This window comes from Solea solea, chromosome 2, assembly GCF_958295425.1.
Source record: "Solea solea chromosome 2, fSolSol10.1, whole genome shotgun sequence".
NCBI classification, from domain to species: domain Eukaryota; kingdom Metazoa; phylum Chordata; class Actinopteri; order Pleuronectiformes; family Soleidae; genus Solea; species Solea solea.
The window spans coordinates 36,223,307-36,239,786 of record NC_081135.1 but is presented as its reverse complement, the minus strand read 5'-3'; the positions used below and the strand labels follow the sequence as shown (position 1 = coordinate 36,239,786).

Genomic DNA, 16,480 nt, shown 5'->3' with positions numbered 1-16,480 from the left:
CACTTGTTTCATCACGTCTATTGTCTGACTCGGTGTTGGACTCACATTTCTTTGTTTCAGTTTTGTGACGCTGGAAGAGTGCAGAAAGACTTAAAACTGTAGTGTGTGACCTTATAATATAAACAAATGTCTATAATATCAAAACTATTCAGATTTATCCTGTCAAGTGTTTAGATCTCACGTTGCCTAGCAACATGACTGCCCTGCACACAGGAAGTGATTTGTTTTAAGTCGACAGACAGAGGCAACAGTAACGTAGCACTGATAAAGAAAGAAAGAAAAACCAGTTGCTAAGCAGTTTAACAAAATAAACACGTCTTGTCCCTGCCCACCCGCCCCTGCACTGCTGGTGTATACACACAAACGCTCCCTCGTTCAGGTCTGATAAAGTTGCTTGATTGATTGAGGACATGGCAAACAAATAATACTAATAATAATACTAATACTAATAATAATGACATTGTTTCTGTTCACAAAGATCAAACAGAGGCAAGAACAAAAGTTACGTACTACAGCTTTAAGTGTGACAGAGAATCTTCCTCACATGATAAAATATGATCTAATAATGTGATCATGTGGTTTATAGACGATGATGTCACGAGAAAGAGAGCAGTGGTCAGGCACATTAATCTCTGACCCCCAGCAGGAGCGGCGTCTGCCGTGACCCGCGATGACCTTTGGCCCCAGAGGTCATGTAGAACATGATGGGGGTGACTGGGTTCTGGGTCAGGGTCCTTTGTTGTCTGCAATGCGGGTTAACAAGGAGTCCATCTGAGGGGGTGGAGCGGTGTCAGGAGACACTGCGAACATATGGGCTCGTGTGAGGGAGTTTGATGAGGTTTGCACCTTCACATGAGACGGACACCCCCCCCCGACCCCTGACCTTATTCCCATACAGATCAACTTTTAGACGGAGGCCACTGAGAAGAGTGTGTGACATCATCCGACCGAGTGGTGGAGGAGAAGACGTGGACACGGTCTCACATATGGTGGATCTGCTAAGACGTGACGTTGATGACCTACAAAACGACACAGGTGCTTCTCACGACTGAAGAAACGTAGCGAAATAAGCACTAATAACACGAGATGAGCTTCACGTAACGTCGTACAGTCACGGTGAGTTCATGTTTGTGTCTTTTGTTTTCGTGACATTGTTTAGTCGTCCATCTCCATGATTAACTAACAAACATATTCAAGGTCCAGTGTGTATTTAGAATTTAATTTGGGTTCAGTTACCCCAGAATGAGCTTTTTATATTTCTATCAGGAGCCAAGTCAGCGCCACAGAGGCGGCCATTTTGGGCCTAAATAAAGGCTAAATAAAATCTACATCTAATTTCTTTAAACCAAGATTTTACTGTTGGTTTTTAAAGCTCTTAATGGTTTGGCACCATTTTACCTCTCGGAACTTCATCAGGCCTTTTCTGTAGCCACCCCTTAACTTTGGAACGAGTTCCCGTGGAAATTAAATGGAACGGGAACTTGGCTTGTAACTGGAGGGTCGCTGGTTCAAATCCCCACCCGGCCAAAAGGGCTGGGGTACCCCTGAGCAAGGTACCCAACCCCCATTGCTCCCTGGGCGCTACTCAGTGTGGCAGCCCACTGCTCCTAATTCTAGGATGGGTCAAATGCAGAGGAATAATTTCCCTAAGGGGATTAATAAAATTAAAATTCTTCTTTTCTTTAAATCGCATTTAAAGAACCACTTCTTCTCCTTGGCCTTCTCTTCAGGATGAAAATCAGTCAACCTGTACACATCTATGTGGTTTTTCCACCCAAGTTTCCCCTCATTCATTTGAGCAGCGCCACCGCGAGGAGACATGAGGTAGCAACGCTCGGCAAGTGTTAGCTTCTCCCGCTAACCCAACTGGTGGTTACCCAACTAATAGTAACTGCTGATTTGGGCGACTCATCGGCCGAACTCAGACCCCCTCTGTGGACATATTTTTGCGTTTTGTCAACAAACATTCGCGTTGTTGACAAGAAAACCACGCTGTGTAAGCTACGTTATTAGCGTGTAGCAAACCACAGGACGTCTCCACGTGCATCGTACGGACGTAGACGTAACTACGACAACCACTCTGTTAACATAGACAAGTCTTCTGTCCTCATTTGGAGCAAAAAAATTCCTCAAATCTCAACTGGCGCTAAAGCGCTAACTAGCGATGTAGACGCGTTTGTAGTATCAGACATGCGTGACCTTATTCAGTGGTGGAAAACACCCTGGATTTGAACATTTAATTACCGTACTGGAACATGTATGATCATGTTATTGGAGGTCAAGGGTCAGATTTAGAGGCCTGAACAACAGATTGCTGCACCTTCAGAGCAACACAGAGCTCTATGACTATAAAACTGACTGGTAATTGGTACGTTATTGTGAATAAATGATTTAAATTTGACAATAAGGCCGTATAGTGTGGTACATTGCAAACAAATGATGGACGTTATATCACTCATGGCACCATGTAGACATTCTCATTTTCCCCCACCTAAATTGATCTAGCGCTTGGTTTGGTGTTTGCGTGATTGTACTTTAAACATCACAAACCACAGGTACATGTAGCAGCAGCAGTAGCAGTAGCAGCAGTAGCAGCAGCAGCGGCAGCAGCATAATAAAGCCAGAAGAAGTGGGCCAACACAAAGCCTCTTGTACTGCCAGAGGAGGACAAAGAGCAGATCTAGTTATCAAGCTTCAGTGGGCACATAATGAAGAATTTACATTCCCACTGCCTTCACATACATGTGGAATAATAGCGCTGCGGCAATCACCCACAGGCGGTCCCGGCACATTGAAAAGAACAGCTTGGCTTTCCCACATAAACCCTCTGCTACTGGCTGAATTGAGGTCTAAAGTTACCGGACAACAATAATATACATCAAAACATTGACATGGACCCTGTGCTCACTGTGCTCACGTCCTCCCTTTTTCTTAGTGATTTAAAGGAGGAAGTTATGATCACGGTTAGTCAACATCCTTTCACTGGGCCCCACGCTGGCCGACGGCGAGCGTATCTGCTCCAGCGTTTGATAGATCAAACCTGACAAACATGCAGTGACCCTGAAAATCAGACAGTTTGTTATACTTCAGCTGCTTTGGGATTGGGAAGCACTGCAGAAATAAACTTTTCCCAGGAAGGTTGTGATGATTCAGCTGTTTGTGTACAAAGTAGCACAGTCAGTAACGGTGAGAATTCTTCTCAGTCCAGTTGGTGGCATTGGCGGTCTCGTTTTTGGTCATGGGAGACAATGAGGAAGACAGTGCTGCCACTGGAATGGTGTATGACTGAGTATGAATGCATGAAATGATTTAGTAACCATACCCCCCCCCATGTAGAAATGTCACCAACACCAAGCTGACGTCGTACAATCCCAATCATGCGAAAAGCATCTCCACGTTGGCAGAAAACTCTTGCTGTTCAAGATGCGTTCTCCGTGGTAAGACGAGGGAAAGTTGTATGAGATGTCTGAATACTGCAAATCTGGAATAATGTCCGCTATTGTCCGACTATTTCCCAACTTGTGAAAAGCACTGACGGGGATTATGAGGGTCAGGCATATTAAGTCTGACAAGTTCCGCGATATACTGCTTGATCTTCATGGATTTAAAGCACACAGTGAAATCTGATGGCCTTACAACAGCCCTGGTGCCTTTCAGTATTGCAGAAGGTTTTCCTGCCAACATGGCGGCGTAAACAAACTACGAGATCTTTATACTGATCATCCACTTTAGCCCTGACGGATTGTCTTGTGTCAAGTCAAGCTCTCCAGCATTCAGAGTTCTGTTCTTCTGTTTCTCACCGTGGTTTCTTAGCTGCGACTTTTTGGATTTCGTTTGCCTGATGGACTGATAACCTGCTTTGAATCCTTTAGCTAAGTAAATTTCAACATCCCTGAACGGAATCCTGTGTTTTGATTGTCCTGATTTTGGATTCTTCTCTGCCAGTGAATGTGACGGGAGGATAAAACGTAAAACCACAAAGTGACACGAGTTATTTTGGATGGAGCTGTGCAGACTTCACTCAGCTCACCACGACTGACGCCTTCATTCAGTCTCCCAACAAATAACGAATCAATTTGTACAGGAAAGTATAAATCATGGAAAGAGCTACGCGAGAATGCTCAGGGTCACATGGGATAACAATGGCCGGAGCCTGAATCATGAAACGGTTCTATATTTGGACGACGTTATCCCTGCGTATTAGCTGTGTGGGGGAGGAGGAGGAGGAGGAGAACCCACTGGTGTTTCGACGTCCTCAGCCACGGTGTTAATACTGACGATTAGACGACATGCCCCTCCCACATGGCCCTTAACTGGTTTTGCGGCGGAGAGGGAGGGAGGGAGGGGAAGCGCTACGGTTTATTTTGGACCTGTGCCAGGATGAGGTCAGACTGCAGGCGGTGAGGATGAGCACCAAAACAAAGAATTACTTCTACTTTCATGCTGAGAGGGCTATTAGTCACTGGTGACACTCTGCTCAGTGTATCTGAGTCATGAGACATATTGTTGCCACAAGAACATCCCCCACATTGATGTACAACTATATTTATTTTGTAAACATGGTAACAGTAACTTCCTGTACCTGCTACCTGTATCTGGCGGTGCCAACACCACACACAAGACAATCCAGAGTCTTTTGGTGCACCTACCGAGCGCTACCAGAACAGGGGGCGTACCTGTCTATCTTCAAGAAGCTCTTGAAGACCCAGCTCTTCCAAGAGCATCTTCTGTCCGAGCATTTATCCCCTGCACGATCTCCTCCTGCACTCTCACCCTCTGTCATCTAGTCTAGTTCTTTACAAGACTTCTTCTATGTAGCTTATTCCTCTTTTGTAAAATCTAGATAAAAGCGTCTTAAATGTAGAGCTACCTGATTGGAGGAGAAACTTTACGCCATTTTTTAAATCCCATATATTGGTTCTTCGTCATTATCCTGACTGATTGGAATATTGACTCTACACTGCCCCCCCACAATTTCCTGCGGTATTGCTCCGTGTCAACGCACAATGATGGACATAAAGACCACAAACAGTACTGTATATATGTATGAACCATTTTATACTTTATGCAGTCGAAAAGTATTTTCTAATTTTCCTCCAAGTACCACCAGAGGAGGCTTGCGTGCCACTGGTGGTACACGCACCACAGTTTGGGAACCATGGGCGTAGCGTTAAAAACAGGCCTTTAACAATCCTTTTTTAATATTTTTATGTATTGTGTATTGTATTACTTGTATTGCCCTGTAAAGATTCCATATCTGTGAAAGGTGCTACGTAAATAAAATGTACTTATTTACTTACTAATTGAGGAACTTTGCAGAAAAGCTTTTGTTTATTGTTTATTGTTTATTGTTTATTTTTATTTTGCACAGTTAAAAAGAAAAATATAAGATTGACAAAGAATACAAAGTAACATACAGTGCAGGAAGAGGCAGAAAGCCTAGTGGGCTTATTTGAAGCCTCTACCTAAATAATGTTGAAATTGACAATATTTAAAAGAAAAACACAAAATTACACTATAAAATTAAAAAAGAAAGAATGCAAAAAAAAAGAAAAAAAATATAAAAGACCCCCCACCCCCAAATCTACATAATCAAAATTATATATAATAACAAAAAACAAACCAATAATAAAAACAAACAAACATTAATGTAAAAACAAAAGTATGAGTGTGTAATGTATGCGAGTGTGAATCTATGTGTGTGTCTCCATGAGGGAAATATTGGTTTATACCCCTAAATTATTGATTTCTTTGGCATGTGTGAACCAAAAATAAGACACAGAGATATGAACAACAACACATGAAAGAAAGCAAATTACAAAACAACCGTTAAATAATCTTTTAAGTGTCTTTTGTATAATTTTGTGGAACAGTTTTTTGCCAGATGGGAATAGTCATTCCACAATTTAGTACCCCTAAATCTTATTGAAAATTGACCTCTGCAGGTAAGAAATTTCGGAAGATGAAAATCTGAGGATTGACGAGTTGAGTAGGAATGAACCTGTGAATTTGTTTTAAAATACGTCTTGAAATGCTCAGGAATATTCCCTTCACTTGACTGTATGTTATACATAAAAACACATATTTGAAAAATATTAATGTTAAAAATAGTAAGAATTTGTAGTTTTTGAAATAAAGGAGCAGATGGTGTATGTGACTCTGATCGAGTTGCAATTCTAACAAAACGTTTCTGGAGGACCAAAATTTTGTTGAGAGTACTGGAAAAAGTACTTGCCCAAACTATATTACAATAGGAAAGATAGGGATAAATTAAACTGTAATATAGAATCTGTTGATTCTATATCAATCAGAATCAACAAAAAAAATTAAACGTCAACTAAATTTCAAGTCAACCAAAAACATCTCGTCAGGTTTGAAGTACCACACCAAGGGGGTGATACTTTACTGTGTTTTTGAGTTTACAGTAGTTTTACTGTTTTTTGAGTGTGTTGCAGGCGTCACACACAAAATAAACAGTGAAAATGCTTTTGTTTGCACATTTATCTGTTAAATAAAAGTTCAGGTCACTCAACAAATTACAGATTTTAGGTTTTAAGAAAGTGACCCAACCATTCTGGATATTAGGTTGGTAGATTAAAAAAACCCCAAAACAGTTCCTACCAAATAATTAAACTATTTTGCTCTAAATAATAATAATCATAATAGATGCATCCCCATTTTTTTTTCCTACATTGCCTTGCAGCAACACAGTCAGTCAGAGGGCAACGTCAACTACATTAGTTCTTATGTGAACTGATGCTTTGACTTACTGTGTACAGTATGTGTGTGTGTTTGGATGTTAATTATTCTGCCACAGTGTGAATGTGAGCAGCGAGTAAATATAGAATGTTTCAACTCTCACACACACACACACACACACACACCACCCCCACAGAACGCCGCAGTAAATGAACACGCGATGTATATGTACCACCCCCACATTCACTAACGTACACATGGATGCACACACACACACACACACACACACACACACAGACCCTGAACATGAACACGCGGTCACTAATGCAGTGTGTCTCCTGAGGTTTTTCAATCTCATGGCTGCATATCTGCTTATGAGAGGTGAATATGGAGAGATGGGAGGAGGAGGAGTGATGGGGATTTGGGCGGGGTAAGGTGGGGGGTCACTCCTGATTACCAGGTTTCCCTTTGGTGGCCTGCATTCCTCCCAGTGCCGTATCGTGATCAGTGCGGGTGGGGGATGGAGGCTAAGCCCTGTAGGGGACGGACGGGCAGAGGGACGGAAGGGGGTCGTCATGAAGGGATGACCCACTACTGATTGTGTCACCCTCGCAGCTCAGCCTTTCATTTGTATGTACAGATACAGGGAGGCGGAGGATCTGTTTTTAAATTTTATATCATGACAATACGTCGCACGACACAATTTAGATAAGCAACGTCACAATAGCAGCGGCAACAACAACAACATGGCTATAGAATAGATAGATAGATAGATAGATAGATAGATAGATAGATAGATAGATAGATAGATAGATAGATAGATAGATAGATAGATAGATAGATAGATAGATAGATAGATAGATAGATAGATAGATAGATAGATAGATAGATAGATAGATAGATAGATAGATAGATAGATTGATTGATTGATTGATTGATTGATAGATTGATAGATCAAACAATAGCAGAATTATTGTTCTCAGGGGCACAGACTCAGCTCAGGGGCCCCAAGTAATTAGTTATTTTACTTTTTGTAAAATTCATCAAAATTGAGTAAGTATAAGCAAAAGAAAATGTGAGAAAGTATGTAGGTAAAAATGTAAATTAAACTTGTATTCCACCTGGTAGAACTGGATTATTTCTCCTAATCTCTGTTTCTAGAGTCTCTCAAAGAGCAGCAGTTCTATTTAACAACAATCATGCGTCCATGAAGAAAATCACGGGATTAATCCTAACTTCATCTCACTGTGATCTATGCGAATTCTACATTTGAAGCGATGGCCAGCCACCATGACTCTGAGAGAGCGACGGTTACGTAACTGTGGTCACGTGACCGCAGGTCTCCCCTCTCGCTGCCTGCGACTAAAACTCAGGGGGAGAAAAAAAATAATCCAGAAAAGAGAAGAGATGAACCAGAAAGGATCAGGGGTGAACGAAAGGGCAGAGGGAAAAACAAAAAAGTGGGATGACGCTGTGTGGCTGCAGGCGGTGACTCTTCCAGGAAAAACCCATCAGAGTTCCCGTCGCCTCAGTTGTGTCGTCCAGGATCTTGTCAAATTTTCCTCTACCATAAAAAAAACAAAACGCCATAACAAATTCTTCACAGCACCAAACCCTTAACTGTGATCCATGAAGAGTAACCACGGCTCTTAACGATGAACTTTTAGCGATGCCGTCATACAGACTGATTTTTACCACATCAAACAACATGGTCATTACTGCTGCTGTTTCTTTTTCTAAAGGACTGGTGGAAGATTTTAGAGCAAAGAAAACACATTAATGAAAAACACACTGGACTAAAAAGCTTCAGAAGAAACCGAAGGGACACAAAAGACAACAACCAGGTTTTTAAGGTTGTAATGAGAATAAATATCGGTATTGATATAGATTTATTAGATCACCTGTCATAAAAACGAGAAAATAAATATTTTAGAAATCTTTCAAAAACTTGTTTATAACTAAAAGTGTATTCATCTGAGCCGGCTTTTATGAAATAGTCATAAAAGCATAACATTCAACCATTAAAACTAGTTTTTATGTTCAAGAATACAAGTAAATAACTATAATTTGACATAATTAATCAAGAAATAATAATGTGCTTTACTATTTTTTCTATTTTTTTATTTATTTATTTTTCAAATAAGATGCTACTTTTTTAGCATTAAAAAAATCATTTGGGTTAAACAGCTTCAACACACTGATGTATTAACCATAACAGAAACATAAAAAATGATTTAGATAGATGCGGTGGTTTAATACATTTGTTAAGCACTGTAGGTAAATTCACAATTTATTGGATTCTATCGTTGTCACAATGTAAATGATGTACATTTTATGGAAGTTAAAGCTTTGGCATAAATTCTTTGATTTAATTATATGAATCGTTGTTTTTCATGAGCCCAGAATGAGCCTTTTAAAGTATCCTCAGTGTAGATACGGGTAAGTGGGTAAATCAAGAAACCTCATCAATGACAGTTGAAACTCTCCTGAGGCTCCAGGTATTTTAAAAAATTAGACTTAAAAAGAATAAAATGAGTTATTTTCCCACACATTTAATCCAGTAGTGAACACACACCAACTAGGCACAGGAGCTGTAGGCAGCACTTGGTTTTGTACCTTTTGTACCTTTGACCTGCCCCAGGGTTTTAACTGGCAACCCTCTGGTTGGTCACAAGCCCAAATCCCTTCCACTTGGCCACAGGCTGCCAAGGTGACCTAAAGGGTCTCTGAGACAAATCACAGACCTGTATCTCAAAGTGTAAATATATTCACGACACATTTCACAGTAATCTGATTACCAATCTGTCTCTCTGGACCAATCTGACAAACGGGCTGTAAATGTCACCACACACAGAGATGAACAGGACTCATTTCTAACAAGCGTATCACTCTGATTCTCCGCGCCTGATTATTCCTGACCATATTAACGCTGCAGGAAATGCTGCGTGCTGTTGCCGTTCAGCGAAGAGTTGTCACAAAAGTTAGGGAAACTTGTAATGTGGCATAAAGAGGCCTGAAAACCAGGACACAGAAAGGCTCCATATTCCACTCGTGTGTTGTCATGGAAGGAGAATGAATGATCTAAAAAGGCAGTTAAGGAGATAGTTGGGAGACTCCCCAGTGTTTTATTGGTTTTAAGAGGGTTAACACCCCTCACTTCACACTGAGGTTGAGAGGGACAATCCCATTGTGGCTCCAGACAATAACAAAGATGGCAGCTGGGCTGGATAATACTGTCAGCCAGATTAACTGGGCTCTGCAAGGGACTTTGTTCAACTGCTGCCATGTTTGTTTGTTTTTAAATGCATGCACACAGCCTTGGCAGTGTTTCGGTACAACAGACCCTCAAGTTTGCTGCAATGAGGTATTCATGAAGAAAAACACTTGTGCACAGCACAAAGCAAATGTAATGCACTTTAATGTTTAATGAAGACGGGAAGTCTCTGCAGGCGTTAAACACGTCTTCTGAACAACCGCACAAAGAGCGTGTTTCTGTGAGCTGTGGTTGCAGCACAACTACGCCCTTTAATTGAGCTACTGTCTTTTTTTCCCCCCAGCTTCTACCACTTTATCCTCCACATGAGGGTCGTGGATGGCGCCCTGGACAGGTCGTCAATCCATCACACTCTGGAAACCAAAGATACCGGAGAACCTGTAGGAACCTGGAGGAACCTGGAGAAACTCGGAGGAACCCAGAGGAAACCGGAGTCCCAGAGGAACCCTGAGGAACCCAGAGGAAAAGCCGTTGTTGTTCCAACTGGGAACCGGGTCTTCTTGCTGCAAAGGCAAGAGTGCTAACCACTACACCAACCGTGTGGCCCCAGTATGTCCAAAGTGTGTTCGTCTCTGACACACCAGGTGGCGTTGTGCCCCCTCATTGGGCATTTTCCTGTTGGACATAGTCTTCTGGTTTACCAGTTGAAGCTACTAAGGAAGTAAGAATATTTTGAGTAGCCACCAGGGGGGCGTCTCTACTGTGGAGCATGCAAGAACCCGGGCCAGCTCTAGTCTGACTTTTAAGAAATACATTTAGGACAGTTTTAGTCGGACCAACACAATCTCCTTTTTTTTGACTTCTCTCTTTAGGGGTCGCCACAGTGAATCAACTGCCTCCACCTTGTCCTGTCCCCATGTCCTCCTTCAAACATCCATGAACCTTCTCTGTGGTCTTTCTCTTCAACTTCAACTTTCTCTCGGCTGCAAGTGACCAAACCATCTCGACCTTGACTCTCCAAACTGTTCAATGTGACCTCAAATATGCTCATGTCTAATCCTGTCAATCCTGGTCACTCCCAACAAAAATCTCAGCATCTTCAGCTCTAGCTCTACCTCCTGTCTTTTAGACAGTGCCACTGTCTCCAAACCATACATCATAGCAGGTCATACCGTCTTGTAGACCTTCCCTCATTGGACCAACACAATCATTTGTTATTTTCTTCCTTGTTCTGTCATGTAAACACACCGAGTAAGTGAGTGAGTTGCTGAAGCCATGGCAGATTTCCCACAGTACGCTGAAGCTACGTCATCGCTCCTCAGATCATCCGCCCTCAGACGCCTCTAACAAGCAGGATTTGCTCTGTTTACATACAACAAATTACGGCTTAGAACACAGGCAGAGCTGAGCGATGGGCCCTCGGGGGCCGCAGAGCGTTCACTGTGCACTGCCGCTTCCTTAATGTAAGATCCCAGAGCTCGTTAATTACTTAGAGACTGTCCACAAAGTAGGCTAATGCAGTTAGACAAGAAGGTTTGTCTGTAGGCTCCGCTTTGACCTATCACTTCTGAAATCCACGATCAATAATTCACGCTGACAGGTTGAGTGGCTGGTGAAATCCTCCATATGTTGCAGAGTGGGAATAATAACCTGGGTGATGACAACAAATCTTTCACACCTGGGTGACTTTGTTTCCGCCGCATTTGGGACAAAGCAGCAACAGAGTATGTGGCGGCGTTTGCTAAATCCAGGGAAAAGGCACTCAACATCGCTGCTGCTGCTGCTGCTGTATCGCGTCCGTCTCGACCAAAAACAGCCATTTCAAAAAAGCTGCTGCCTTAAACAAACATCGCTCTGCCTTCATTTCATGAATACTTTAAACTCCCGGGTCAATTATTCATGCTTGAAGAGCATCTGACGGCCGCATTGCAGCATTCTCTTTGAGAGACCATCGACTAAAATAACAATGTGCTCGCTCGGCATTGTAGAGAAAACTGTACAAAGTCATGCATCGGCATGAGGCGCTTCTGTGTACAGTTTTAAACACAGGACACCAAGGAAAAACTCCACATACTAACCATCGTCAAGCAAACACACACACACATTCGTAGATCCAGGTCTTGATGAAATATTGAGAGCGTTTTCCCTGCTATGAAATCATTCATGTGAGGTGGAGACTGGTTGCTCGTTTTCTTTGTGTGTTGGTCTCCACATTTCAGGCTGATGCCTTGAGCTCGGAAATGTCCAGCCAGGTCTATGTGGGCCCCAAAAAGGGTTATATTCAGGCTAACAATATGGGTCCCCGTTGGATTTGTCCATGGTTTTCATGGTGGCCAAACCCTTGTTTGCCCACATGGTCATCCCATGTGTAGCCAATGTTACTGAAACCACATGGGACCTACATAATTTGTCAACTTCAAGGCCATACCCACTTAGAACCCAGGTAGTCTGGAAAGGATACCAAGTGGGCATGGGCTTGAGGTGGGAAATCACGGGTGAGACCACCACAGGACAAACCGCTTGAGACCCTTATTGTCAGTCCGAATGTGGACATGCTGGTTGGGTAAGGGCACCAGTGTGTGCAGTGTCAACTTTGCCGGTGTTTGGATAAGAAATGCAAGAGATAATGGAGCCACTTCCGCCTCATGACACACAGCACACAAAAATAACCCTGACAAACACAAAAAATGAGGTCGATATTGAAAGTGTACTGTACTAGTTTTTGGAATGCCTGGAGGGATTTGAGCAAAGACCATGGCCATTTAGCAGAACCACCACTGTATCCTGTTTAGATTTAACACTTGTTCAATCTATCAATTATGGGGGCGGGACTAGATAAGCTTTTGCTTCTCCCGCTTTCCCTTTCGGTTATGTGTATTGTGTGAACTACACTAAGATGATGTGTGATGATGAGTGATCGAACTGACATGACCGAAATAATGGTCTGCCATCTTGTTTCTACCGCAGGCTGAAAGCACAAACCAGAACATCCGTAGAAAATCCACATCCACCGAACCGTAGCAAAGGTACAAGGCTGCATCCTTCATAGGCTGCTTCTGAAGACCAACAGCTTCACAGAAGAACAACTCTATCACTTTGAAGGCATCAGCCAGGAAACACAACCTTACAATTCTTAAACAGCAAAAGATCCAATGGTTGGTTCTTTCTCTTTTTGGTGCATAAACCTTCAGCGCCAGTGACTAACAAATGAATGGAAGTTTACCAGAGAAGAAGTTCTTGGTCCGCAGGAAGCTGACACTCAGGCGCAGGATGGAGAGCTTGTCCAAACTGGCGGTCACTTCCTCGGGAAAAGGCAGCAGACTGGCCAGACGCTCCAGCTCGCCGTTCAGCCGGTCCCTGTGCCGCTTGGACGGGTTGGATTTGGACCCTTCAGTTGGAGGCGGCTTCACCCTGATGAACAATGTAGAAGAACAGAATAGCGGTAAATGACCATGAAAAACACTTTAAACTGTTTTACCATTTGCTCAATCCTGCCTATTCCACCACTAAGCTTTAGCATGAAGGAGATCGAACCACCAACCTTTCGGCTGGAAGACAACCCAAGCTACCACTAAACAAGTGCCCCATCACACCCTCTATTTGGGTTTATTTCACTTATCCAGTTTTTATTCCTGACATTTTGTGTCAAATGACATGTTTTAAAAGGTGCTGTAATAAAGTATTTAGAATCTAGTGAATTTGGGATTAAGAACAAAATCCAAGGGTAGGATTATGGGAATGATATTTACAAATATTAGGATTAAAAGAACATATTTATGGGGTATTATCCCAGATTTTGTGGGATTTGATCTTGATATAAAACAGTGTTTTGGATGTAATATTTAAAAGGTCACAATAAGCATTTTTCATAAGAATTATAAGGGTTTACTAAGGGACTTCTTCTTAAAAGCATTATTTTTAAAAAGATATTTTACTTTTTGTGATGTGTAAATTGCATATTAATTAAGTATTTTGCCCATTTCTGTTATTTCTTTGTTAAATGATAACACTTTGTGAAAACGTATTACATTTGTCAAACTAGATTATGGGGAAATGTGTGAAAATTATACCCAACATTTTTATTATTTATTATAATAAGAGTAGTGGCACTACAATGATGTGCTTTAATATATATATTTTTTAATTATTCCATGTATGTATGGGTATTTTTTTCTATTATAATGAAGTCTAGTAGTAGAATATTGAATAAGAATTCTTATTTTTGCTGCTACAACACAACAAATGTTACCCTTGTTGGACTAATATCATATAAATGTGTATGTTTCATTTACAGTAGAAAGCAATAAAATAAATGAATAATATAATATAAATTAAATCACATTTGATTTTTTAAAGAATATATTTTTAGACACCATTTTGGGCAGTGATCAATAATGCTGTGATTTCTATGTTAGTAGTTAAGTAATTAAATAACAATGTTATGTCTTATTTCTAATATAATTTCCAGATTGATAATAATGATGCTAACAGTGTGATAATAAGGAGATAATTTAGGCATTTAATAAACTGTATTATTATCTGTATCTTTTAGGTATTGGTGTGATATTTTCTTTTTTAAATAAGTACAATATAAACATGAAACCGTAAACCAATGTCGGAAATTCGGAAATTCTAAGAAATTCAAAGAAAGAAAAGAGAAAAACTTACATTTACAAACTTACATTTACCCCAGAAAACAAAAAAATAACAAAAAACTGACCGACAAACAAGCACAACCACTTATAAAAAGAGTAATTTACAGTAAAGTTAAGTGAAATGGTTGTGAATAAGTGAATTTACAGCCAAATAAATATGGAACGTGCATGAATTAAATGTCCACAAACACATGCAGACAAACAAACAAACAAGGTCACTGGATAAAAGAAGGAAAGAAACAAGCCAACAGGCACACAAACAGGTTTAAAAGTCAATTTTAGACTCATTTAAAGACTAATCAGATAATCATGAAGGTAAACAGATAAAGATTATAATAATCAGTTCATTTATTTATTTGCCACATTTCAGCATCTTGAGTCGTGAGGCCTAAACTTTCATCTCCTTTATTTCTTTCCTTCAACATTAAAATCCCTCACACTGACACAGGGTCAGTGAAGGCCTCACTCATGACTTCATCATCATCATCATCATCCTCATCTCCTGCAGCAGCATCTTCATGTCACACTGATGACACAATGATGATCACAAACAGTCACTGTGTCACATTGAAGTCACATTAAAGAACAAAAACACAGATTTTAATTCATTATTACTGAAACTAATTAATCTGGACTCTTAATCTGGATATTTAAATGTGAATGTTTGAGGAGAAAATAATGTTTGTTGTTTATCAGGTTAAAAACTAAGCTGAAAATGTCTTATATTAACGAATTAAACCAATAATGGTTTTATTATACATATAAAAACAATAGTTATTATCGTAACTTAATGAAAAACCACGTTTTAAAAAAGCAAACAAATCTCAGTCTGCGCATGTGAAGGACGTTTGGACAGAAAATGGCGCAGCGTGAGATTTAGTGAGTCAGAGAAAATGAGAGCAAACGCAGCAAAAAATACAAAAAAATAACGAATGTAGATGTTTAACTAAATGTTAAATGTTTAGATGAGTTAATGTGTATAAAAAAGGTTTATAAATGATATAAAATAGGAAGAAAGGGAGGGGAGAAATTCTGACAGGCCTGAAATAATCCTAAAAAAACCTGCAGCAAAAATAATAACATATTTTAATATTAAATTGACTATTGTTTTAATACGAGGAAACGAAATATGTACAGTATTATTGTTTTACTGATGAGGAAACTTGTTTTTGAACAGTTCTTTGAGGCTGATTTTTAAATAAATCCCACTTCAGGTTGTTTTTTCTTTACATTTAAAAGCATTTGTTTTTGGAGTGCAAATTAAAGTAGATTAAAAACAGAACTCACGCTCTCTGCACAGGTTTTCTCCTCTTGCGTCCTGCGTACATGACTGCGCTGCTGCTGCTGCTGCTGCTGCTGCTTATATAAACCTGTGACGACTCTCCTTCACAAACACACACATGTACACGGGCATATAATCCAGAGAGAGAGAGGGAGAAAAATCAGCTGTAATCCGCCTGAGTCACGACTGAAAACACATTCCTTTTTAAAAGAGGGAAAAATATAAAGGAATAAAAAAGATGAAAAAGATGAAGTCAGTCAGTCAGTCAATTCAGGATTAAAACATAATCTGGATTCCAGTCCTCAAAAAATAACCAAGATTAAAGAAAAACAACTGTCAGCATTTAAATGTAAACATGAAGTTTGTCCACTGCGTGAAAACGCGACGCTTTCATCCTCACGGAGAAGAAACAGAAGAAGAAGAAAAAGATGATGAGAGAAAAATCCTCCTCAATCTGGATTATAATCTACAACAAAACAAGTTCAAATAAAAACCTTCTACATTTTATCATCATCATCATCATCGTCAGAGCTGATCTTCACTGAGCTGCAGAGAGAGAGAGGGCGCGCGCATTCCACCGGCGGGCACGCCCGATACAGATTTCTAACCCTTGCGCGCGCGCGTTCAAGG

At 40.6% G+C, this 16,480-nt stretch overlaps 2 protein-coding genes across 2 annotated transcripts in view; both read right to left on the bottom strand.

Annotated features, from left to right (window-relative positions):
• The window catches only part of LOC131474481 (aryl hydrocarbon receptor-like), a 27,909-nt gene extending 11,504 nt beyond the window's left edge, over positions 1-16,405 (bottom strand). Inside the window, exons 1-2 of the mRNA XM_058652368.1 lie at positions 15,856-16,405; positions 13,137-13,324 (exon numbers count right to left, since the gene is read on the bottom strand). Coding sequence (XP_058508351.1) covers positions 13,137-13,324; positions 15,856-15,896 — 229 coding nt within the window. The 5' untranslated portion in view covers positions 15,897-16,405. The remainder of the gene's footprint in view (positions 1-13,136; positions 13,325-15,855) is intronic.
• The window catches only part of LOC131475172 (aryl hydrocarbon receptor-like), a 35,445-nt gene continuing 35,312 nt past the window's right edge, over positions 16,348-16,480 (bottom strand). The window contains 1 exon segment of the mRNA XM_058653082.1: positions 16,348-16,396. Within this exon segment, the coding sequence (XP_058509065.1) occupies positions 16,348-16,396 (49 nt within the window).